Raw genomic sequence first — 24,689 nt, forward strand, 5'->3', positions numbered from 1 at the left:
CACTGCATCCCTTACCCTTGGAATAAATCTAACAATGATAATGTGAACTCTGCTATAGATTCATGGCAGTAGAAAGAAGCTGAGTGCTCTCACCTGAATAAAACTTCCATGAGCAAGTGTGGGGGAAATTCATAGTAGGTTTGATAAATTTCAAATAATCAGGGATTTAGGTCACTAATAAAATACTAACAATGAATGAAATGACCTTAGATCAGACTGACAAGCTAACAGGGGAACAGTCTACCAAAAGACACAGATGAACACAGTAAGAGATTCAACTAAGAATGAGATTTGAACAAATATCCCTGATTTAAACATGTATTTTGAATTTTTAGTGTATTTTAGCTGTATGTTAAAGATATTTGTACATTTTAGCCAAAAGCAGGTCACCACGAAGCCTTATTGAAAGGAACCACGTTCTTTGGAACAATTAAACTACAGAATTATATTTCTTATCAACAAAAGTTACCAACAGTAAGTTCTCAGAGCCCCTTTATGAATAGGGTTGTTCACACTGTTCAGATAAGGACAGGTCTAGGAATGTATATCTGTCTGGTTCAGCCATTGAAATAAGCAAGTGGTGGGAACATTAACTTTGATCTTTGCAGCCAAGTGTCAGGGGTTGCTAAGCAATAGGGGAAGTAGCATCAGTGATAGAGGGAGGAAGCATCCTCCCTGATGTCAGAGGGTAAAATGCAATTGGCTCAAGCATCTGACAGGTATGAACAACGATTGATTTGTACTGAAAATGACTGGTTCATAACTAATGGAAGGTAGGAAACGTAAACTTGAGAAATGTATAATGTTCAATGCATTGCAACCTCAGAGTGGTGTTGGAACGTTCAAGGCCTTCTCTTGGAGCAAGGCATTGGACTGCCCCATGTTCACTCCCCCATCGATCATTGGTTAATAAAAGATATGCCTTTAACTGGGACACTGGCTTTCATGAGTCTTTGAATTGTCTGAGGTTTTTGGCAATATCTAGCCTCCAGAGAACTCCACAACAGCAACTCAGTCTGGTAGCTCAAACTGGAAATAACCCTGGAGATAAATACTTTGAATATTAAGTACTGACTTATAAGTCATAGTATTAACAACTCTGAACAGGTCCAACATGGAATCCTATAGATACACTTGGGACGATACCAAAGGGTTCCAGTTGTAAAACCAGGTGAATCCCTTTGAAGTGAATTATTTTCCTAGCATTGGGATCAAAAGCAATGCAGGCTTCATTTCAAAATACAGGCCAGAATTTTCCAGCCTCAAGTCACTGACTGTGCAGAGTTTGCACATTCTCCCCACGTCTGCATGGGTTTCCTCCGGGTGCTCCAATTTCCTCCCACACTCCAAAGATGTGCGGGTTAAGTTGATCGGCCATGCTAAATTGGTCCTAGTGTCAGGAGAGTAGCAAGGTAAGTATGTGAGGTTACGAGAATAGGGCCTGGATGGGATTGTGGTCAGTGCAGGCTCAATGGGCTGAATGGCCTCCTTCTGCACTGTAGGCATTCTATGATTTCTGTGGCAGGTTATCCCGCAGCGGAGGCGGCTCGCCACTGGTCACCACCAGGATTTTCCAGTCCTGCCGAAGAATACACCATTTTGCATGGCTCGCCCATCCCCCAGCAGTGGGGGTCGTTGGGACCAGATGGGCTGGAAAATCCCACCCATTGTCTCCTTTACTCTGTCTGACGCACATCAAATTCGACTGGTCAATAGCATCCTTTCCCCCTTTCTACACTTTTAGCAGCCTCTCTCCTGCCCTCAAGCTCCCTCTCCTGCAGGCTGGCCACTCCCACTTCCCACCATGTCAGTATCTAACTGCTTGCATGCAGTTGAGGCCTAGGAGTTAAAATACCCTGGGTTCAAACTCAGGGCAGTGAGCACATTTTCTGTTCACCCAGCTCCTGCCCAAAGCCCACGTTTAACTTTGTGGTTAAAACATACACAGGGATAACAGTCTGTCGATGTTATTAAACAAAAGAACCATTTCAGTCTGATGCAAAATTGTATGATTTAGAGTCTGTATCCTTGTCTCCACATCTCCAGGTCAGCATTCTTAGATTAATATTAATGGATGATCATTTTTGTTTTATTGCCCGCTAGCTATTATATTCTGGCTGGTAATTAATGCCCTCTGCCATGGTGAGTTTGGTGTTCTGGACATTTAATTTAGTGGGATACCTCAACGCAGTTAAACCCAGGATGACTGCGGGTGGTCTTCCTGTTCAGGCACAAATTGGGGTGGTTGAGTGAGCACCTTTGGCCATTTAAGGGCCTCAACCCACCACAAGATGAGGCCCAACTAGCAGCAGGAGAGGCGTAGAATCATAGAACTCTACAGTGCAGAAAGAGGCCCTTTGGCCCATCGAGTTTGCTCTGAACACAGTCTCCCCCCAGGCCCCACCCTCATATTATACCCACTAATCCCTCCAACCTACGCATCCCTGGACACTAAGGGGCAATTTCTTAGCATGGCCAATCAACCTAATCTGCACATCTTTGGACTGTGGGAGGAAACCCACGCAGACACGAGGAGAATGCGCAAACTCCACACAGACAGTGACCCGAGCCGGGAATCGAACCCAGGACCCTGGAGCTGTGAAGCAGCAGTCGCCACATGGGAAGGCTGGAAAGCAAACTCTGTTGGGTTTGGCTTAGTGGGCCCCTAAAGACCTGATAGGACAGGCTAAGGTGTTGGAGGTTCTCCAAGAGCCACACTACTGTCCAGTCTACCGACCCCACTTAGCCCCATTTAGCCAGTGACACGCCTCCCCACGTCCCCCATCCATCTTCATCGTCCATGACCTTGGTGATCCTCGGTGCCACCATTCCCACTGGTACTGGTGGGCAATGGAAAGCAGCTGGCCTGATAGGTGTGCAGCTCTCGAGGAGGAAGAGGGACAGGATTTCTGCCTCTGCTGTCCTGAACCTCAGGGTCCTAAGCCTGCCATTGGTCAGTTAAGTACCTAACAGGCTCTTAATCCTGCAGGATTTCACTAACACAGTGGACCCAGGCTCCCGCCAGTTCTCCAGCTTCTAGGCAAGCTCTCATCATCCTGTTGGCAACACTGAATTCAACCCATTCTCTCTGGGAGGGCTAAACCAGACAAAATTGCAAACTGCCATTTGTAGATGTTTCTCTAATCCGCGATTATAATCGCCCTCTCAATTCCCCACACCTGTCCTCCCAATTACCCCCAACAATCTCCCCAATCTCCCCACACCAGCCCCCGCAATGCACCCAGACCTCCCCCACCAATCCCCTGCACCTGCCTTCCCAATTCCCCCGCATCTCTCCTCCCAATCTCTCACACCTGCCCTCCCAAATCCCCCACACCCGCTCCAATTCCCCCACACATCCCCCCACACCCACCCTCCCAATCCCTCCACACCTGCCCTCCCACTGCACCCACACCTGCCCCTTCAAATCCCTCCACACCTTCCTTCCCAAGCCTCCACACCCACCCTCATTCAGAAGATTGGGACTGGGGGCGCAGGTGTGGGGAATTGGGGGTGGGTGTGGGGGGATTGGTGAGGGAGGTGTGGGTGCATTGGGAGGGCAGGTCTGGAGAGGGATTGGGAGCGTCATGAAGTTATGAAGCCTTTAAAATATCATTTGCTGTGGCTGGAGTTCAGAAGTTCACATCCAAGGCGGCCGCTGGTTTTGCTTAAAGGGAGAGATAGACAGGTGATAAATGAGAAAGGCATTGAAATGTGACTAAATGATTAAAAACTGAAAGTCGCCTCAAGTTACGTGACATTTTTATTCCCTTAACCAATATAAACACCTCACCGTGCAAGAAAATGAAGTTGAAGTTGAGAAAGGTCCCTTGAAAAATCCGAACAATTATCTGTTAGTCGAATTCAGATCCCCTTTACAGATATGTTCAATAAATTTGTCAACCCGATTATCGACGTTACTTACGTTATCCTGAAGCTCGCACTGCAGCAGAACGCGAACAGATGGGCTAACACGCGGCTCGCGCAGTTTGTAACCAGGAAAGTTGGAGCTGTTGCTGTGAACTAACTGAATAACATACAGCGAAAACAGAGAAGGTCTCCTATAACCATTACCCCACCGGCAAATTGTGTCATTTGGGAACAGCAATAGAGACAGCAAGTGAAGGATCAAAATGATAACAAAATAGTACAAAGCCAGCAATTTTCAGAAGCTCTGCCATACCTTAAGTAATCTGTCTGCATTAAGCAATTCCACCAGCTCCTCTTCGAATTTCTCCAGTGTTGGGTACAGCTGGAGGGACAGCTTCTCCAAGTAGCAGGTTATAGTCTTCATTAAACTAGGTTTCTTCAAAATATTGCCTTCAATCAAAATACAAATTGATTTGTTACAATACAAACTGAGGGCATGCTTGCCCATGCCCATTAATCTTTTGGGCATACAGCAAGATTTTGGCACCAAAGTAAATAATGTCAAAGCCATTCGGAGAAATGGACTCAGATTTTGATTCCTGTAACCAAATGATCCCATGAATCTAAGTAGCCATTTTGTGTTCAGCATATTTTGTATCACTGCTCCAGAAATGTTATCCTGCATTTCCAATTTCTTATTGTGAATATGTATGCAAGGACCAGACCCTTTCTCCAGTGTTCCCAAATAATAGGGCAGCACGGTGGCACAGTGGTTTATCATTGCTGCCTCACAGCGCCAGGGAGCCAGGTTCAATTCTGGCCTTGGGTGGCTCTCTTTCTTACCCCATCTCTGCATAGGTTTCCTCTGGGTGCTCTGGGTCATCCTGCACTCCAAAGATGTGCAGTTTAGGTGGATTGGCCATGCTAAATTGCCCGTTAGTGTCAGGGGACTTGCAGGTTAAATACGTGGGGCTACAGGATAGTGCGTGGGTGGAATTGTTGTCGATGCAGGCTCAATGGGCTGAGTGGCCTCCCTCTGCACTGAAGGGATTCGATGCTATGATTCTACTAACTACATTCAGAGCAGGTGCCCCAAGTAGCAATTTGAATAAAACCTTTTCATCATTTATTTTATAGATTATAAATACATGCTGGGCCAAAGGGCCCAAAATCTTTACATTTTTTTAAAACATTACCCAGCATTCAGGAAAATTAAATGACTACACAAACTTATATTTACATCTTCTAATATCCAACATCACTCTCTGATTATTGTTAAAAAGACAAATCACTAAATAAGAATGGATGTTTTGTCAACAGGTTCCTCTGGCTCTGATGCAGTCACTGTTCCCCATCCTATCCAACTCGCCTGCTATTACGCTCCAGATTGGCAACAGGCAATCGAAAGTTTTAATGCTGCTGTCCTAGTCTTCATCAGGCCGCCACTCAAATTCAGCATGAAGGTTTTTAGCACCCAAATTGACCCCCAAGCTCAGCTTTCATACCCAGATTCACTCCCTCTGCCTTCACAATGTTGCCTACCTCCTTCCACATCTGCCCCCACCACTCCTAAGACCTTGGTCCCTGCCTTCATCATCATCATGTCTTTTTAAATACCCCCTTTGCTGGATTCACTGCCTCCATTCTACAAGTACAGAATGCTGCAGCCCATGTTCTCTACTGCATCAAACACCGTACACTTACTCTCAGCAAGGTCCACTCGCTGCATTTAAACAATTTAATGATAGGTCCTTTGCCACCATGGTCAAATCCCTCACTGACCCACCATACCCTAATTCTCCAGCTACAGACAGTTTAAAATGAAGTAGGCATTCAAATGTGGCTAAGACTCTGAGTTGCCTTAAGCTACACAACAGTTCTAGTCCAATACAAACTTCACTGTGCAAGAAAATGAAACTAAAATTGAGAGAAGTCACTTGAAGCACCCTGAACGATTATCTGTCCATCTTCATGGGGAAGATGCTGGGGAGTAGGTACAGAGGAGATGTCAGGGGTAACGTTTTCACTCAAGAGGGTAATGGGTGCGTGGAATCAGCTGCCGGCAGTGGTGGTGGAGGCAGATTCGATAGGGTCTTTTAAGAGACTTTTGGATACATACATGGGACTTAGTAAGATAGAGGGTTATAGATAAGCCTAATAGGCAGGGATATGCTCGGCGCAACTTGTGGGCCAAAGGGCCTGTTTGTGCCTTAGTTTTTCTATGTTCTCTATGTTCATCTGGATCCCATTTTCAGATTATGTAAATATCTGCAAATGAGCTACATACCTTTAATAAAATGTTACCCATTATCCACTTCATAAGAAATAAGAAACATAAGAAATAGGAGCAGGAGTAGGCCATCTAGCCCTTTGAGCTTGCCCCGCCATTCAATAAGATCATGGCTGATCTGAAGTGGATCAGTTCCACTTTCCCGTCTGCTCCCCATAACCCTTAATTCCCTTGTCTATCAGAAATCTATCTACCCGTGACTTAAACATATTCAACGAGGTAGCTCCACCATTTCAATGGGCAGAGAATTCCAGAGATTCACTGCCCTCTGAGAGAAGAAGTTCCTCCTCAACTCTGTTCTGAACTGACCCCACTCCACCAATGACAGCCACTCCTTTTATCAACTGTTCCCTGTTCTTCTGAAATTTTCCCCCCAAAATCCTTCTACCTCCCTCTTTGCTATCAAAAGCCGCCCTCAAACCTCAACTTTGATACTATCTTTGTTTCACTTCCTACAAGACTTCTCTCTCCCACCCACTGTATAATTTTTGGTATCGTGTTTTGAAACATTCCCAATGCTTAGAACACCATACACGTTGTTAGCTTATTACATCTCTCTGATTCTGCTCTATAATATTCAGCAGAAATGAAGAAAGACTTGCTCTATTTTGATTGATAGCGCTCAGAAATTGATAGCTTGCAAAGCATTCAACATTGAGTGCTTTGATGGAGGCGAGGATAGCGAATTGGCTGCTGCATTTGAATGGACAACATTGCACCAATTTTACTGAGTCACAGCTGCTTGGTTCCACCACTTGCTCCTCCTGGGTAACACAAGACTTCTGTTGCTTAGCATAAACCGCAGAATTCAATTCCCAGTGCTGTCGAATTCAGAACAAGAGGCTCAATTCAAAACCTGCTCTGTGTTATATTTAATATTCATAAATGAAAAACAAAATAGGGTAGCATCTCCCCAGTGGTTCATGGATTATTTCAGTACATAGACGATTTCTTGCATCACGTAAACCATGAGTGTCCAATATCTAATCCCTGATCATTGTTTGCAGCTGATCTCAACTGTGCTGACAGCCAGGGCACTGCATTTGAAGTCAGCATCCCCAGGTTAAGGCGAGAGATTTTTAAAAATGAAGCAAGTCAGGGATTCCACTCCTGATCATTATCCAGTGACCCTATGGAGAATTGTACATGCATAAATGCTAAAGTGGCCTCCACAGTCAAATAACCCACAAATATTTGAGTCGGTGATACACTTGAAGCCTTGCCTTTTTAGGAGACAAAGTCAAAACATCAGTTGGATGTACTGGGGGGAAAGAGGGAAAATTTGTCTTGTTCCGACTCCATGCCAATTTATGCTTCAACATTGGCTGAAGGGAAAACAACTTGCTCTGAATCATTTTCCAACAGCACCTTAGGTTGGAATTACATGGATTTCATCTCCTCCTAACCTTCAGTGGGGCTCAGCACAGCAATTGGTGAAGCCATCTGTTACACATTTAAGTAGTTGCATGACGCTTTAAGAGTGGGTCATACGATTTAACGGTGAGGTCATTGGGTGTTTCATAGGCTTCTGCCTTCATTTCGTTTTCTATTCTGTCCAATCAACATCTCCCACAATAAACCTGTTGTTGTTATTTTGAAGTTACATGTACAAATCACATATTTTTCTGTTTCATAGACTCCCTACAGTGCAGAGGGAGGCCATTTGACCCATCAAGTCTACACTAACTCTCCAAAGATCAGCTTATCCAAGCCCGCCTCTGCATTATCCCCTTAAGAAGTCTCACATCACCAGGTTAAAGTCCAACAGGTTTACTTGTTAGCACAAACCACTACCTTGCAGAGTGCTGCTCCTTCATCAGGTGAGTCTGATGGAGGTGGTTATGGGCGTAGAAAGCCTCAAAATAAGGGGAAGCAGATTTAGGACTAAGTTGAGAAGGAACTTCTTCACACGAAGGGTTGTGAATCTGTGGAATTCTCTGCCCAGTGAAGCAGTTGACACTACCTCTGAGTGTTTTTAAGGCAACTCAGAAATATCCCCTCAGTACTGCCATAATGTTTTCCCTAATCAAAAGCACATTTCCCCCTCCTCTCTTACCTCCTGTTCCATCTTTTCTGTAGAATCTGTTTTCTGGAACACTGAGCTGCCAGTTCCGTCCCTCCCTTCGCCATGTTTCAGTAATAACTACAATATTCCAGTCCTGTGTACCTATCCATTTCCTGAGTTCATCTGTCTTGCCTGTCAGGGCTCTTACACTGAAATAAATGCAGTTTAATCTAGAGTTCCCTTGCTGTCTGCCCTGCTTTTGCCTAATCTGTCTGGTACTAGGATTATTGACACTGCCTTTACTACTTAATGTGCTCTCTTTAACTTCCGTGCTGCCCCAACCTTCTCTTCTGTCTCCCTACTGCTTTGGGTCCCTCCCTCCCAGCAAACTAGTTCAAAACCTCCCAAGTGGCTCTAGCAAATCTCCCTGCCAGGATATTAGTTCCCCTCCAGTTGAAGTGTAACCCGTCCCTAACCATGTCCCTGCTGCTGTGAGACAGCAGTGCTAACCACTGTGCCACCATGCTACCCTTTTTGTTTACAATCCCAACCCCTCACAAAGTTAGGGCATTATGCCATCTCACTGCTTTTTCAGAGCTCTGCATCTAACACCCAGATATCGTAGATATTATTTAATTTGCCACTTCAGTCAACGAAACGAAGAACCGAAGACAAACATTCTTAATTAGTGAAAAAGAAGTGGGCAGTTCTTAATTCAAACAATTCTATCTATGAAATCGAATGAAGTCAGTCCCAAAGACAGTCTTTTGGCGTGCGTGAGGATTTATAACAGCAATCTCTTCCGAAATGACTGTTAAACTAACGTTACATCTGTCAGCAATAAACATGCTGACAGCTTACCCACCTCTACATATGTTTGGTGCCATAATTATACATGTAACCAGCCACCACCCCCTCCACCAGTGCTTTTTCCTGACAAATTTTCCTCTGCCAAGTCAAGGTGCAGTACAAACTGTTGCAATTGCTGATGCATCACTGCAAGTCGTAACGCATCATTAGTTAATGCAAGTTCATTCTAAAAAATCGTTCAAGAGAAAATGATCATAGAAGAACATAGAACATTACAGCGCAGTACAGGCCCTTCGGCCCTCGATGTTGCACCTACCAGTGGAACCAATCAAATGACCCTCTAACCTAAACTATTCCAATGTTATCCATATGTCTATCCAATGACCATTTGAATGCCCTGAAAGTTGGCAAGTCCACAACTGCTGCAGGCAGGGCATTCCACGCCCTTACTACCCTCTGAGTAAAGAACCTACCTCTGACATCCGTCCTATAGTTATCACCCCTCAATTTAAATCTATGGCCCCTCGTGTTAGCCATCACCATCCAAGGAAAAAGGCTCTCACTGTCCACCCTATCTAACCCTCTGATCATCCTGTATGCCTCAATTAGGTCACTTCTTAACCTTCTTCTCTCTAACAAAAACAACCTGAAGTCCCTCAGCCTTTCCTCATAAGACCTTCCCATCATACCAGGCAACATCCTGGTAAACCTCCTCTGCACCCTTTCCAATGCCTCCACATCATTCTTATATTGTGGCGACCAAAACTGTATGCAATTAATCAAGACCAACATGGATAAGGAGGAAGCAACAGTATGACTAAATAAAATGTTATAATGGTAGAAAGGAGTAATTGCTTTTAAAAATATAAATCTAGTTTTAATCATGTCGTGGTTCTGATCATTATACAGTGACTGCTCTTGAATGGTGCTACCATGCAGATATCAGCAGAGGACTTGATTGGGGTTTGTCATCATGTGCCCTACAAACGAAGAGCCCGGCAACACTCATGGTCTACAGTTGCTAATGAAGTATGGGAGGGCTGCAGACACCAATGTAACCAATATGCCAACCAGTATTAATGATTTAGAAAGAGTACAAATGAAAATATTTATTCACCTACACTGAAGACATAAGAACATAAGAAATAGGAGCAGGAGTAGGCCATCTAGCCCTTCAAGCCTGCCCCGCCATTCAATAAGATCATGGCTAATCTGAAGTGGCTCAGTTCCACTTTCCCGCTTTCTCCCCATAACCCTTAATCCCCTCGCCTACCAAAAACCTATCTACCCGCGTCTTAAATATATTTAGTGAGGTAGCCTCCACCACTTCAACAGGCAGAGAATTCCAGAGATTCACCACCCTTTGAGTGAAGAAGTTCCTCCTCAACTCTGTTCTAAACTGCCCCCCCCTCCTTATCTTGAAGCTGTGCCCTCTAGTCCTGCTGTCCTTTCTGAGCGGGAAGAACCTCTCCACCTCTACCCTATCCATCCCTTTCATCATCTTATACGTCTCAATGAGGTCCCCCCTCATCCTTCTAAACCCTAACGAGTACAAGCCCAGTCTATTCAGCCTCTCCTCATAGCTCAACCCCCTGAACTCCGGTATCAGCCTAGTGAACCTCCTCTGCACTCCCTCCAAGGCCAAAATATCCTTGCGCAAGTGCGGCGACCAAAACTGCACACAGTACTCCAGCTGCAGCCTCACCAGTGCCCTGTACAGCTGCAGCAAGACCTCCCTACTTTTATATTCAATCCCCCTTGCTATGAAGGCCAGCATCCCATTTCCCTTCCTGACCACCTGCTGCACCTGCAGGCTGGGTTTTTGCGACTCATGCACAAGGACCCCCAGGTCCCTCTGCACCATAGCATGCTGCAGCTTTTCGCCCTGTAAGTAGTAGTCCTTCCTACTATCATTCCCACCAAAGCGGATAACCTCACACTTGCCAACATTGCATTCCATCTGCCAGGTCCTCGCCCACTCACTCAGCCTATCTAGATCCCTCTGCAGACTTTCCACACCCTCCGCACAATTTGCCGTTCCACTTATCTTTGTGTCATCGGCAAATTTCGACACCTTACACTCAGCTCCCTCCTCCAGATCATCTATATAAATGGTAAATAGCTGAGGCCCCAGCACCGATCCCTGGAGCACTCCACTAGTCACCAACTGCCAATCCGAATAGCACCCATTGACACCCACTCTCTGCCTCCTATTTGAGGGCCAATCCCCTATCCACGCTAACACCTTACCCCCAACTCCATGCCCCCTAACCTTCTGTAACAAACTTTTGTACGGCACCTTATCAAACGCCTTCTGAAAATCGAGAAACAAAGACATGATGGAAAGACATGACGGAATAATACAGCAACAATGAAAGACAGTGTTCATAGAATCATCATAGAATCCCTACAGTGCAGAAGGAGGCCATTCAGTCCATCAAGTCTGCACCGACCATAATCCCATCCAGGTCTTATCCCCATAACCCCATGCATTTTACCCTAGCTAGCTAGTCTCCCTGACACTAAGAGGCAATTTAGCATGGCCATTCCACCTAACCCGCATATCTTTGGAGGAAACCAGAGCACCCAGAGGAAACCCATGCAGACACGGGGAGAACATGCAAACTCCACACAGACAGTGACCCAAGCCGGGAATCGAACCCGGGTCTCTGACACTGTGAAACAACAGTGCTAACCACTGCTCCACCACCCATGACGACTTTTTTTATAATTCGTTTATAGGATATGGGCGTCACCAACTAGACCTGCATTTATTTCCCATCCCTAGTTGCCCTTCAGAAGATGGTGAGCTTCTTTTGTGAACTGCTGCAGTCCCTGTAGGTACACCCACAGTGCTGGTAGGGAGGGAATTCAGGATTTAGACCCAACAACAATGAAGGAACAGTGATATATTTCCGAAACAGGAATATGAGTGCAGCACAGTGGCACAGTAGTTAGCACTGCCGCCTCAGCACCAGGGACCCAGGTTCAATTCCAGCCGCAGGTCACTGTCTGTGTAGAGTTTGTACATTCTCCCCATGTCTGCATGGGTTTCCTCCAGATGCCCCAGTTTCCTCCAACAGTCCAAAGGTGTGCAGGTTAAGTTGATTGGTCATGCTAAATTGTCAGGGGATTAGCAGGTACATACGTGGGTTACGGGAATAGTGCCTAGGTGGATTGTGGTCGGTGCAGACTCGATGGGCCGAATGGCTTCCTTCTGTGCTGAAGGGTTTCTATTATTCTTTTCTGAGTGGCTTGGAAGGGAACCTCCAGTGATGGTGGTATTCCCAGATATCTGCCACTCATGTCCTTCTAGATGGTAACAGTCATGGGTTTGGAAGATGCTGAAGGAACACTGATGAGTTCCTGCAAAGTATCCAGCAAGTGGTACACCCTACTGCCACTGTTTGTCAGTGGTGGATAGACTGAATGCTTGTTGCAAGGATCGCAATCAAGCCAAGCTGCTTTGCATCATCCATCCAAGTGGACAATGTCCCATTATATTCCTGACTTGTGCCTTATAGATGGTGGACAGGCTTTGGGAAGTCAGAAGGTGAGTCACTACTGCAGGATTCCCAGCCTCTGACCTGATCTTGTACCTAAAGTATTTATATAGCTAGTCCAGTTCAGTTTCCAGTCAATGGTAACCCCATCATGTTGATAGTGGGAAATTCAGCAATGGTGGTATCACTGAATGTCAAGGAGAAATGGTTAGATCCTCTCTTGTTGGAGATGGTCATTGCCTGGCACTTGACAGCCCTAGCCTGGACATTATCCAGTCTTGCTGCATTTGGACATGGACTGCTTCAGTATCTGAACAGTCTCGAATTGTACTGAACGTGCAGTCAACTGCAAACATCTCTACTTCTGTTCTGAAGGAAGGTCATTAATGAAGCAGTTGAAGACAGTTGGACCTAGGACACTATGCTGAGGAACACCTGCAGTGATGTCTTGGAGCTGAGATGATTGACCTCCAACCACCCCAACAGCCTCCTTTTGTGCCAGGTATGACTCCAACCAGCAGAGGGCTTTCCCCCCTCACTGATTCCATTGTGCTTGGGCTCTTTGGTGCCACATTGGGTCAGATGCTGCCTTGATATCAATAACAGTCACTCTCACCTCATTGGCATTCAATACTTTTGTCTATGTTTGAACCATGACTGTAATGAGGTCAGGGGCTGAGTGACCCGGGCAAAACCCAAACTAAGCGTCAGTGCGCAGATTATTGTTAAGCAAGCACTGCTTGAAATCGTTGTTGATGACCCCTTCCATCACTTTACTGATGATCGAGAGTAAACTGACGGGGCAGGAATTAGCCGGGTTGGATTTGTCCTGCTTTTTGTGTACAGGACATACCTGGGCAATCTTCTACATTGCCGGGTAGATGCCAGTGTTGTGACTGTACTGGAACAGCTTGGCTAGGGCAGCGGCAAGTTCTGGAGCACAAGTCCTCAGTGTTATTGCCAGAACACTGTCAGGACTCATTGCCTTTGCAGCGTCCAGTGCCCTTAGCCATTTCTTGATATCACATGGAGTGAATCAGATTGGCTGAAGACTGGCATCTGTGATGCTGGAGATCTCTGGAAGAAGCCAGAATGGATCATGGGGAGCCAAAAAAAACTGAATAAAAATTCAAAAAGTAAAGCTTTGTCAGCAGCAAGAATCAAATTTGTTCAAAAACATGGCATTAAATTGGCAAAGTAAAACTTTTAAAAACTTTCTTAAACTGGGGGCCTGTGACCAGCGGTGTGCATCAGGGATCAATGCTGTTATTTGTCATTTATATTAATGATTTGGATGAGAATATAGGAGGCCTGGTTAGTAAGTTTGCAGATGACACCAAGATTGGTGGCATAGTAGACAGTGAAGAAAGTTACCTCCGATTGCAACAGGATCTTGATCAATTGGGCCAGTGAGCTGATGAATGGCAGATGGAGTTTAATTTAGATAAATGCAAGGTGATGCATTTTGGTAGACTGAACCAGGGCAGGACTTACTCAGTTAATGGTAGGGCACTGGGGAGAGTTACAGAACAAAGACATCTAGGGGTACATGTTCATAGCTCCTTGAAAGTGGAGTCACAGGTGGACAGAGTGGTGAAGAAGGCATTTGGCATCCTTAGTTTCATTGGTCAGAACATTGAATACAGGAGTTGGATGTCTTGTTAAAGTTGTACAAGACATTGGTAAGGCCACACTTGGAATACTGTGCGCAATTCTGGTCACCCTATTATAGAAAGGATATTATTAAACTAGAAAGAGTGCAGAAAAGATTTACTAGGATGCTACTGGGGCTTGATAGTTTGAGTTATAAGGAGAGGCTGGATAGACTGGGACTTTTTTCTCTGGAGACAAAAGGAGGCTGAGGGATGATTTTATAGAGGTCTGTAAAATAATGAGGAGCACAGATTAGCCAGATAGTCAATATCTTTTCCCAAAAGTAGAGGAGTCTAAAACCATAGGGCATAGATTTAACATGAGAGGGAAGAGATACAAAAGTGTCCAGAGATGCAATTTTTTCACACAGAGGGTGGTATCTGGAACAAGCTGCCAGAGGTAATCGTAGAGGTGGGTACAATTTTGTCTTTTAAAAAGCATTTAGACAGTCACACGGGTACAATGGATATAGTGTGATATGGGCCAAATGTGGGCAATTGGGATTAGTTTAGGGGATTAAAAAAAAAAGGGTGGCATGGACAAGTTGGGTTGAAGGGCCTGTTTCCATGCTGTAAACCTCTATAACTCAATGCCAGTGAACAGAGCCCTGCTCTCAGTGTTGGCCTCATACCTAACCTTAGTGCCTGTTGCTTTAACTCACCATTGTTACATAAAACACAGAAGGTTTAGGAAGCCAGATTTAAACACAAACTATCACCTTGTAGGCACTGCACAAACAAAAAGTAATCACATTCACAAACTAAGTTGTCCAGAAGTTCTGCTTTAGCCTCCAACACAGAGTCAATCATTCAGCATGAACCCCTGGCACTGATTCTCAGGATAAATGAAGCAATATATATCTGCAGGTCAGAGAAAACAAGACCACTTAGCACCAAGTTTCTTCTGGCAGGTCTGAATCCCTGGTGACTGAGCAGCAACTGTGATCATTCTTCCATTTGATCACAAGAAGAGGACAGAAGTAAGGAATGGTCAAAGCTTGCTGACACTCTAATTTGGAGAAAAGCTTGAATAACCAGGATGAATGTGAATATTTGGTCCCCTGCACTTCAGGGTTACAGCCTAGAATACTGAGAGTGAATCTACATTTATCACTGTGAACATTCCATTCATTTTGTGAAATAAAATTCTTAGCATAGCCAGAAGCAGAGAGGAATAAACTATGGCCAGTTACAAATTGTCTCTGCTTTACTTTGCTCTCCTCATCTTGCTTTTTGTTCTCTGTCTGTTTATTTTTACTCCATTTCCCTTGTTTCCTTCTGTCTCCCCCTACCCCATTCCTTCTGCTTTTCAATCTCTCTCTTTAACTTTTTTCTCTCTTGTTCTTTACTTGACCTTCCCTTCTGTTTCTCTCTCTCTTCTATAAAGCTGTTCCAATTAGTCTGCTTTACATGACTGTCTGCTTTGCATTACAGGGTGACAGGAGCAGTGAACAAGAGAGCCAAGGAGGAGAGCAGGGCTACTGGAAGAGAACTTACAGGAGCGTCAAAGCTGCTCAACCAGCAGCAAAAAGAGTGGGTTGGATGGTACAAAGAGTGCTCGTAGGGCATTACTGGAAGAGTACAAAGCCAAATAGATACATAGAAACTAGAAGCAGGCATAGACTTCGAGCCTGCTCCATCATTCATTTGGATCATCGCTGATCATCAAATTCAATATCCTGATCCCACCTTCCCCGCCATATCCCTTGATCCCTTTAGCCCCAAGAGCTATATCTAATTTCTTCTTGAAATCACCACAATGTTTTGGCCTCAACTACTTTCTGTGGTAGTGAACTGCACACATTCACCACTCTGTGGGTGAAGAAATTTCTCCTCACCTCAGTTCTAAAAGGTTTATCCCTTATCCTCAAACTATGACTCCTAGTTCTGGATACACCCACCATTGGGAATTTTCTTTCTGAATCTACCCTGTCTAACCCTGTTAGAATTTTATAAATTTCTATGACATCCCCTCTCATTCTTCTAAACTCCAGTGAATATGATCCTAACCAACTTGGTCTCTCCTGAAATGACAGACCTGCCATCCCAAGAATCAGCCTGGTAAACCTTCGCCATACTCCCTCCGAGGGGCTGCTGAGGCTGTGTGTGACAAATCAGTAGCAGACCACCACTTTTCTGCAACATTTGAGCTGCAGGCGCAGCTCAGACAGATTCCTGGGATGTGGGACTGACTTATGAGGAGAGATGGAGTCATTTGGCGTTTAGAAGAATGAGGGAGGATCTCATAGAAACCTATAAAATTCTAACAAGTCTAGGCAGGGTAGGTGCAGAAAGGATGTTCCTAATGGTAAGGGTGTCTGGAACTAGGGGTCATAGTTTAAAGATTCAGGGTAAACCTTTTAGGACTGAAATGTTTGGGGGGTGGTGGGGGGGAGAATTTCTTCACCCATGGAGTGGTAAGCTTGTGAAATTCTCTATCACAAAGAGCAGCTGAGGCCAAAATATAGGATGGGCTAAAGGAATCAAAGGATAAGGAAGAAGGCTGGATCAGGTTATTGACTTGGATGATCAGCCATGATTATAATGAATGGTGGAAGGGCCGAACGGCCTCCTCCAGCTCCTACCTTCTATGTTTCTATGGTTCCCCAGAACCTATTTAGCTTCACTACATTCCAACAATGCAAGGAGGAGGATGAAAACAAAAGGCTTGCTTTTTGTCCAGCTTGTACATCCATCATCATTTTAAGAAGAAAATTATCGAAACTTAGCTGACTGATTAGTTTAGAGAACCACTATCTTGTCAAATCATGAAGCAACAAACACTGGAAGTTCAGCAAGATCACAGAATCCCTACAGTGCAGAAAGAGGCCATTCGGCCCATCGAGCTTGCATCGACAATAATCCCACCCAGGCCCTTTCCAAGTAACCTCACCTATTTATCGTGCTAATCTCTCTGACACTAAGGGGCACTTTAGCATAGCCTATCAACTTAACCCACATATCTTTGGACTGTGGGAGGAAACCCACGCAGACATGGGGAGAATGAGCAAACTCCACACAGTCGCTCAAGGCTGGAATTGATCCGGGTCCCTGGTGCTGTGAGGCAGCAGTGCTAACCACTGTGCCACTGTGCAGATCATGTTAAGTTTCTTAAGTTTTTATATTCTTCATATTTCAAAAGAATCTCATTTCTATTGAATCATTAAGAAACAAAGAAAAAGCTTCCATTCATGTAGCACCTTCACATCCTCAGAATTCCCCACAACATTTCATAGTCAACTGAGTCCTTCTGAAGAAGGAGGCAAGCAGTTTAAGGTCCCAGGAACAGCAACAAGGTAAACGATCAGGTATCTGATTTTGCTGGTGCTGGCTGCAGGAAGAATTTTGCCGGGAGAATGGAAGAATCCCCAACCCTTCTTCGAATAATGCCATGGGATATTGCACATCCACCTGAGTACACAGGCGGACCTCAGTTTAAGGTTTCACCTGGATGACAGTATTTCCCCAAATGAGTCATTCTCTCAGTAACCCACTGCAACGTCAGCCTGGAATATGTGCTCACGTCCTAGAGTGGGTTCTGAATGCCAAGCTATTGACTCAGAGCTGAGACAGTTACTGGGGTGTCAAGATGAGAAAACTACAGCCCTTCATAATTACTCTACACAAGTCCATCTGTCTGAATCAACAGGAAAAAGAACAAGATTGTTTGGTTTCATTGTACAGAGACCAGGGTGAGAGAGCGGGCAAGACAAGTGTGAAAGAGGTCTGCCCACAGTAATTAAGTTGAGACATTCAGTTTAAGGGGTCAGCTGGCACGTAGTTTAAAATAACACAAAGCATGGGTTCAATTCCTATTCCAGCTGAGACAGACTTGGGACCTGCTCTGTACAGTGCAGGATGGTGGCAAACCACCACTGAAAAACCGCATCAAATAAGGACTGGTGTTTGGGTAGAGCATACATGAATTAATTTAATCAAAATAAAATCTAAAATAGTTGCAATAACATGCTTCAGATTTCCAGCCATTCTCTGCAGCAAATAAATACAACGGTTTCTGTTACTTACTTGTGGTTTTGGAAGGTGCAACCACTCCAGGAATGGCGTCCGTCCCAGAGACCAATATGTTTTCTGGGATGAGGTGGCTAATTTCGATTAGGGGAGGGTGGGACGACAACGAGTAAAAAATGTTGCTCCCCTCAATTAATGTCATAAATTCATTCTCTAAAACAGAAAGAGAGAAATACACTGGTGAGTTACCTGTCATCCAGTAACACACTGGGCCAAGTTTTCATTCAGCTACGGAAGCTGGTGGACCCATAATTTCCCACTACTGCCTGGTGTGCTGGTCTCCCCCACCATGTTCCCACCTCTGGGTAATTTTGATGGAGGATGGATTGGGAGGTGGATGGCGGTGAAAGCTATCCACCCATAAACAGCAGTTAGCCCCTTAGACCAATTAAGGCTACTCTGTATATGCCAACTGCCCGCACCCCGTCTCCCTCCCAGATAAGGTTGAAAACCAGAAAAATAAGGCAGTGAGAAGGCTGTCACGCCAGCTGAAAAGACATGCTGATCTCTGACAAAACCCCACCTCCACCCACCCCCCACACACACCCAGCATAGCCACCGGGTCTCAGCTGTGGCCACTGGCATCCAACACCCCACCCTCCCCCACCAATGACAGCCTGGTTGCTGTGGCCTCTTTGATTTGAGAGATCTCTGAAGGCTCCTCCAAGTGTGGTCTTGTATTGGCCCTCCAGCCTTGGAAGCTCACCCTCCATCATGGATTGCTTGTGCTGTCAAAGGCAGTCACTTAATCGGCCACCTCCTTTGAAAATGACCTCTGGGTGTCCCAGCACTGACTTGTACGAGTTTCCGACTCATATTTCCTCCTGACGACAGGAATAAACTAAGATCAGCCCAATAATTGCTTCTTTCAATATACCTTCAATCATTTCCATGGAAGAGTGTTATGCCTCCTTTACACCAGGACACTGGTGAAATAGAACGCAATATTTACCCTTTGTTACGACAGGGCGAGAATTACTTTACTCTTTTCAACTCACCTGCCAATTAGACACAATGGCGTGGGAAATTGCCCAAGCCATTGGAGTTGTGTTTGGAGAGCGGGGCGAGTGGAAAAATCAGGAGAAAACACTAAGGGGTGGATTAACAATCTTGTCTGCATGGCAACAACATATTTGAGGAGGCAATCGACAGAAATTTTGCACCTGCAATGGCTATTTGCCAACATGACATGCAGCATCTAGAACACGACAGCATCCAGGAGGTCAGTGCATAGCATACTCTCTCTCTGTGATATTAATGGGGAGGGGAGTTACAACCAGAATCAGCCACAGGCGGAGGCTTGTAATGGCAGGAGCAGGTCAATGAGGCTGGTGTTAATGATCGTGGGCTTGGTAAGGAAATTACTGTCAATTCCTGCAGAAGACTTTCAACTCAACAAGGATACAGACATTGCTCCCCCGTAACACCTTGTCCTCTTCCGCTTTCTTCAAGAGCTGCTCAAGTCGCGACCTTTGAAATCCTACATATTCAAACACGGCCCCTGCCAACTCTGCCTGATGGATCGGTGATCCACAAGGAGGATTCCTTGCTGGACTCCTTCAGAAAGTTTTATTGGAAGGCCCACTACACAATCTGAGATCCCAATCCCCGAAATCACCCTGCCATTCGTGCAAAGACTAAGGTGGTCATATTCTATCCATTGTGCTCACGATTCAAACCTGGACACTAAATATTGGCTATTTGACTGTAGGATGCATCACAATAGATTAGGGTCAAACATTGACTCTGTTACTTTCTCCACAGATGCGGCCAGACCTACTGAGTGTTTCCAGCACTTAGTTTTCATTTACACTCAAATCATTCCCACAAAAACAGCGACCAGCACAGAATATTGAAATTGCCACAGATCAGCTTCAGGTGAAGTGGTGACTGTTTGTGGCACAGGTTAAATGTTCCTTTTGTATAATTAGTCACTGGGATGCACCAGATTCAAGCTCACCGACCAGCCCTTTCATCTCCTGGTGTTCCTCTTGAAGTTTCAAGATTTATTAACAAAAACAATTAGCACTTGCTTGCATTGTTAGATCAATCGGGAGAGTGTGTGTACATGCCCACAAGAGAGGAGACAACCTTAATGAGCGGAAGGTAATGGAAATCAGTACAAATATTTTTAAAGGTTATGGAATTGATTTGATTTGATCTGCTGAAGCTCTGTAAAGAGTGTGGTGATAATGTTGAAGGCAGTGGGAGATATGCTGTGCTGTTGCCAGCATTAAACAAAAACGTAAAATGAAAAGGCACTTTGGGCAAAATCCCCACATTGAGTAAATTAATTATGCTAATGATGTAAATTAAGAAGTGCCTGGCCGTTCCACAAGTATTCTGTACATTGTGGGAAGCTGTGTGAAATTGGGCTGACTAACCTGGCTCTTTCACATTTTTAGCAGGCAGTAGATTGTGTATGTAGGACACCAACTGTTCTACTAAAGATAAATGGCCAGGCCTGTAGGGCAGCCAGCAGCATCAAAGGAAAATTCTGGGTGTTTGGATCCGCTATTACATCTGTCTTTTAGAGATGTGAAACCAAAGCTTTCTCTGCCCATTCAGGTTGTGCAAAAGAGGAGCATGGGAATCCTCCATGGTGCCCAAGTCAATTTGCATCCCTGAACCAACCTCAGCTCCAGAACCATTCCTCAGTTATCACCACCTTGCTGGGGCACATTGGCTGCCATCTTTCCTACATGGAGAACAGCTGCCTTGTTGTATCTTCCATTGTGCCCTTAGGCTACTCAACAAGGGAATCAAGGTTTATGGGGATGAGGTGGAAAAATGGAGTTGAGGATTATCAAATCTCACTAAATGGCGGAGCAGACTTGATGGGTCAAATGGCCTACTTTTGCTCCTACAACTTACAGTCTTATGAGAAACTAGCTCTTATCAGATGGCCTTTATTATTAATGGGAAAGGAGCTGTTAGATATACACAAAGTGGCTTTCAGAGAAATGCAGAGTTGATAGTTATTTGAGGCAATCACCAGAACCTTGGATAAAGGAAATCTAGTGGACATTGTGTACCTGAACTTGTAGAAAGCCTTTAATAAGGTTCCTCAAACTAAGTTGCTTCACAAGGTAGAATCTTGGGACACCAACAGGAATTTGAAACATTGAATTAAAAATAGATTCCAATCTTGTAGCCGAGATATCGTAGTCAATGGATATAGTTTACTGGATGCCTGGGGACAGGTTACCAGTGGCCTTCCACAGGAATTGGGCCTAGGCTCACACTCTTTACCGCCTTTGTTAATGACCTGGATGGTGATGCTGGAGGGGATGTTCAGGGTGTTTACAGATGACACTAAAATCTGTGCAAGGGTTAAGCTCATAGTGGAGTGCAATCAAATGTAAAAACAAAAAATTGGCTTGCTCGAAAAGTAAGCCAACCAACGATAAATAACATTTAACTCATGCGAATATAATGTCAGACAGACAGGTAGGACCAACACAGAATATATGTATAACCTGCAAGGAACGCTAACTGAAAGTGGTTATTATTGAGCACAGACGACTGAAAGTTCCAGACCAATGTAGAGAAAGTGGAATACTATATAATAGAGTCATAGAGGTTTACAGCATGGAAACAGGCCCTTTGGCCCAACTAGTCCATGCTGCCCCTTTTTTTGAAACCCCTAAGATAATCCCAATTGCTCGCATTTGGCCCATATCCCTCTATACCCATCTTACCCATGTAACTGTCTAAATGCTTTTTAAAAGACAAAATTGTAACCCCCTTTACTACTACATCTGGCAGCTTGTTCCAGACACACACCATCCTCTGTGTGAAAAAATTGCCTCTCTGGACATTTTTGTATTTCTCCCCCCCACCCTAAACCTATGCCCTCTAGTTTTAGACTCCCCTACCTTTGGGAAAAGATTTTGACTGTCTAGCTGATCTACGTCCCTCATTATTTTATAGCCCTCTATAAGATCACCCCTCAATCTTCTACACTCCAGAGAAAAATGGCCTAGTCTATCCAACCTCTCCATACATGTCAAACCATCAAGTCCTGGTAGCATCTTAGTAAATCTTTCCTGCACTCTTCCTAGCTTAATAATATCCTTTGTATAATAGAGTGACCAGAATTGCACACAGTATTCCAAGTGGGGCCTTGCCAATGTGTTGTACAACTTTAACAAAACATTCCAACTCCTGTATTCAATGTTCTGACCGATGAAACCAAGCATGCCGAATGCCTTCTTCACCACTCCTGTCCACCTGTGACTCCACTTTCATAAGAACGTAAGAAATAGGAGCAGGAGTAGGCCATCCAGCCCTTCGAGCCTGCCCCGCCATTCAATAAGATCATGGCTGATCTGTCGCTGCTCAGTTCCACTTTCCCGCCCTCTCCCCATAACCCTTAATCCCCTCTCCTATCAAAAACCCATCAACCCACATCTTAAAAATATTTAGCGAGGCAGCCTCCACCACTTCAACGGGCAGAGAATTCCAGAGATTCACCACCCTTTGAGTGAAGAAGTTCCTCCTCAACTCCGTTCTAAACCGCCCCCCTTTTATCTTGAGGCTGTGCCCCCTAGTCCTACTGTCTTTTTTGAGCAGGAAGAGTCTTTCCACCTCTATCCTATCCATCCCATTCATCATCTTATATGTCTCAATGAGATCTCCCCTCATTCTTCTAAACTCTAACAAGTACAAGCCCAGATTATTCAGCCTCTCCTCATAGCTCAACCCCCTCAACTCCGGTATCAGCCTAGTAAACCTCCTCTGCACTCCCTCCAAGGCCAAAATATCTTTGCGCAGGTGTGGCGCCTAAAACTGCACACAGAACTCCAGCTGCGGCCTCACCAATGCCCTATACAGCTGCAGCAAGACCTCCCTACTTTTATATTCAATCCCCCTCGCTATGAAGGCCAGCATCCCATTCGCCTTCCTGACCACCTGCTGCACCTGCAAGCTGGGTTTTTGCGACTCATGCACAAGGACCCCAAGGTCCCTCTGCACCGTCGCCTGCTGCAGTTTTTCGCCCCGTAAGTAATAATAATAATAAGTAAGTAAGTAATAGTCCTCGTGAGGCAGGTTCTGCCACATGTATTTACAGTGTAGAAACAGATCATAGGTCTGTGCACTGTTTATGCTTCACACAAGCCTTCTTCCCCCCTGCCCTTCATCAAATCCTTCTATTCCATTCTTCCTCATAAGACAGAAGCACAGTAGGCCATTCAGCCCATCACATCTGCTCTGCCATTCAACGAGATCATGAATGATCTGATATGATAATCCTCACTCCACTTTTCTTCCTTATCCCCATTATTTTTGATTCCCTTGCTGATTGAAAATCTGCCTATCTCAGCCCTGAACATACTTCATGGCCTACTCTCTACAACCTCTGCGGTCAAGAACTCCACACAATCAGAGAAGAAATTCCTCCTCATTTCCATCTTAAATGGCGATCCCCTTACTCTGAAGTTATGCCCACTGGCCTTCGATTCTCCCACAGCAAACAACTTTTCCTCATTTACTCTGTCAAGCCCAGAAAATCGAATATGTCTCAATAAGGTCACCTTTCATTCTTCTAAATGTCAATGAGTACAGGCCTAACCTACTCCACCTCTCCTCATAAGAAAATGTCTCCATACCTCATGTGCTTACTTATCTTCTCCTTGAATGCATTTATGCTATTAGCTCAAAAACTGCTGATGTTAACAAGTTCTACATTTTAGTCACTCTCCAGGTGATGAGGTTTCTCCAGAATTCCCTACTGGATTTATCCGTGACTACCATATACTTCAGTGCCTCGTTCTGGTCTTGCCCAAAAGCAGAAGCATCCTTTCCACATGTCGACTGTCAAATCCTTCCACAATCTTGAAGGACCTCTCTCAATATGTCTTCCCTTTACTAGAGAAAAGAGGCCTAACCTGTTGAATCATTTCTGAAAGGTATATTAGGGGGTGGTGGTGGTGGTATAGTGGTAATGTCACTGCATTAGTAATCCAGAGGCCCAAGCTAATGCTGGTGAAATTTAAATTCAATTAATAAATAATCTAGAGTCAAAAGCTAGTTTCATTAATCGTAACCATGAATTAATCATCAACTGTTGCAGAAACCCTTCAGGCTCATTAATTCCTTTAAGGAAGGAATTCTACCATCCTCACCTACTCTAGCCTATAGTGACTCCAGGTCCACAGTAACGTGGTTGACTCTTAACTGCCCTCTGAAATGGCCTAGCAGCCACACAGTTCAAGGACAATTAGGGCTGGGTAACACATGCTGCCCTTGCCAGCAATACTCAAATCCCATGAAAGAATATTTTAAAACCTAGCAGGTTATTGGATTCTATTAATACAATCATTCAATATAAATAAAAGGACATCATTTTGACAATGTACATGTTTTTGGTCAGTCTGTATGTAGACATCTGTGCTCAGGTTTGGTCCTCACAAGCTGGGTGATATCGTGGCCTTGAAATAGGTCCAGAGGAGAATGCTACGCGTGATTCCTTACTTAAAGAACTTCAGTTACTTAGATAGATAGACTTTAGGACATTGCTCAATTTA

The 24,689-nt window shown here is 44.7% G+C and overlaps 1 protein-coding gene across 1 annotated transcript in view; it reads right to left on the reverse strand.

Annotated features, from left to right (window-relative positions):
* Nucleotides 1-24,689, reverse strand: part of nphp4 (nephronophthisis 4) — a 406,773-nt gene that overhangs the window by 280,272 nt on the left and 101,812 nt on the right. The window contains exons 5-6 of the mRNA XM_080214939.1: nt 18,157-18,312; nt 4,184-4,320 (exon numbers count right to left, since the gene is read on the reverse strand). Coding sequence (XP_080071065.1) covers nt 4,184-4,320; nt 18,157-18,312 — 293 coding nt within the window. The remainder of the gene's footprint in view (nt 1-4,183; nt 4,321-18,156; nt 18,313-24,689) is intronic.

The sequence above is a fragment of the Carcharhinus amblyrhynchos genome, chromosome 30, assembly GCF_965287045.1.
Source record: "Carcharhinus amblyrhynchos chromosome 30, sCarAmb.v2.hapA, whole genome shotgun sequence".
In the NCBI taxonomy this organism is placed as follows: domain Eukaryota; kingdom Metazoa; phylum Chordata; class Chondrichthyes; order Carcharhiniformes; family Carcharhinidae; genus Carcharhinus; species Carcharhinus amblyrhynchos.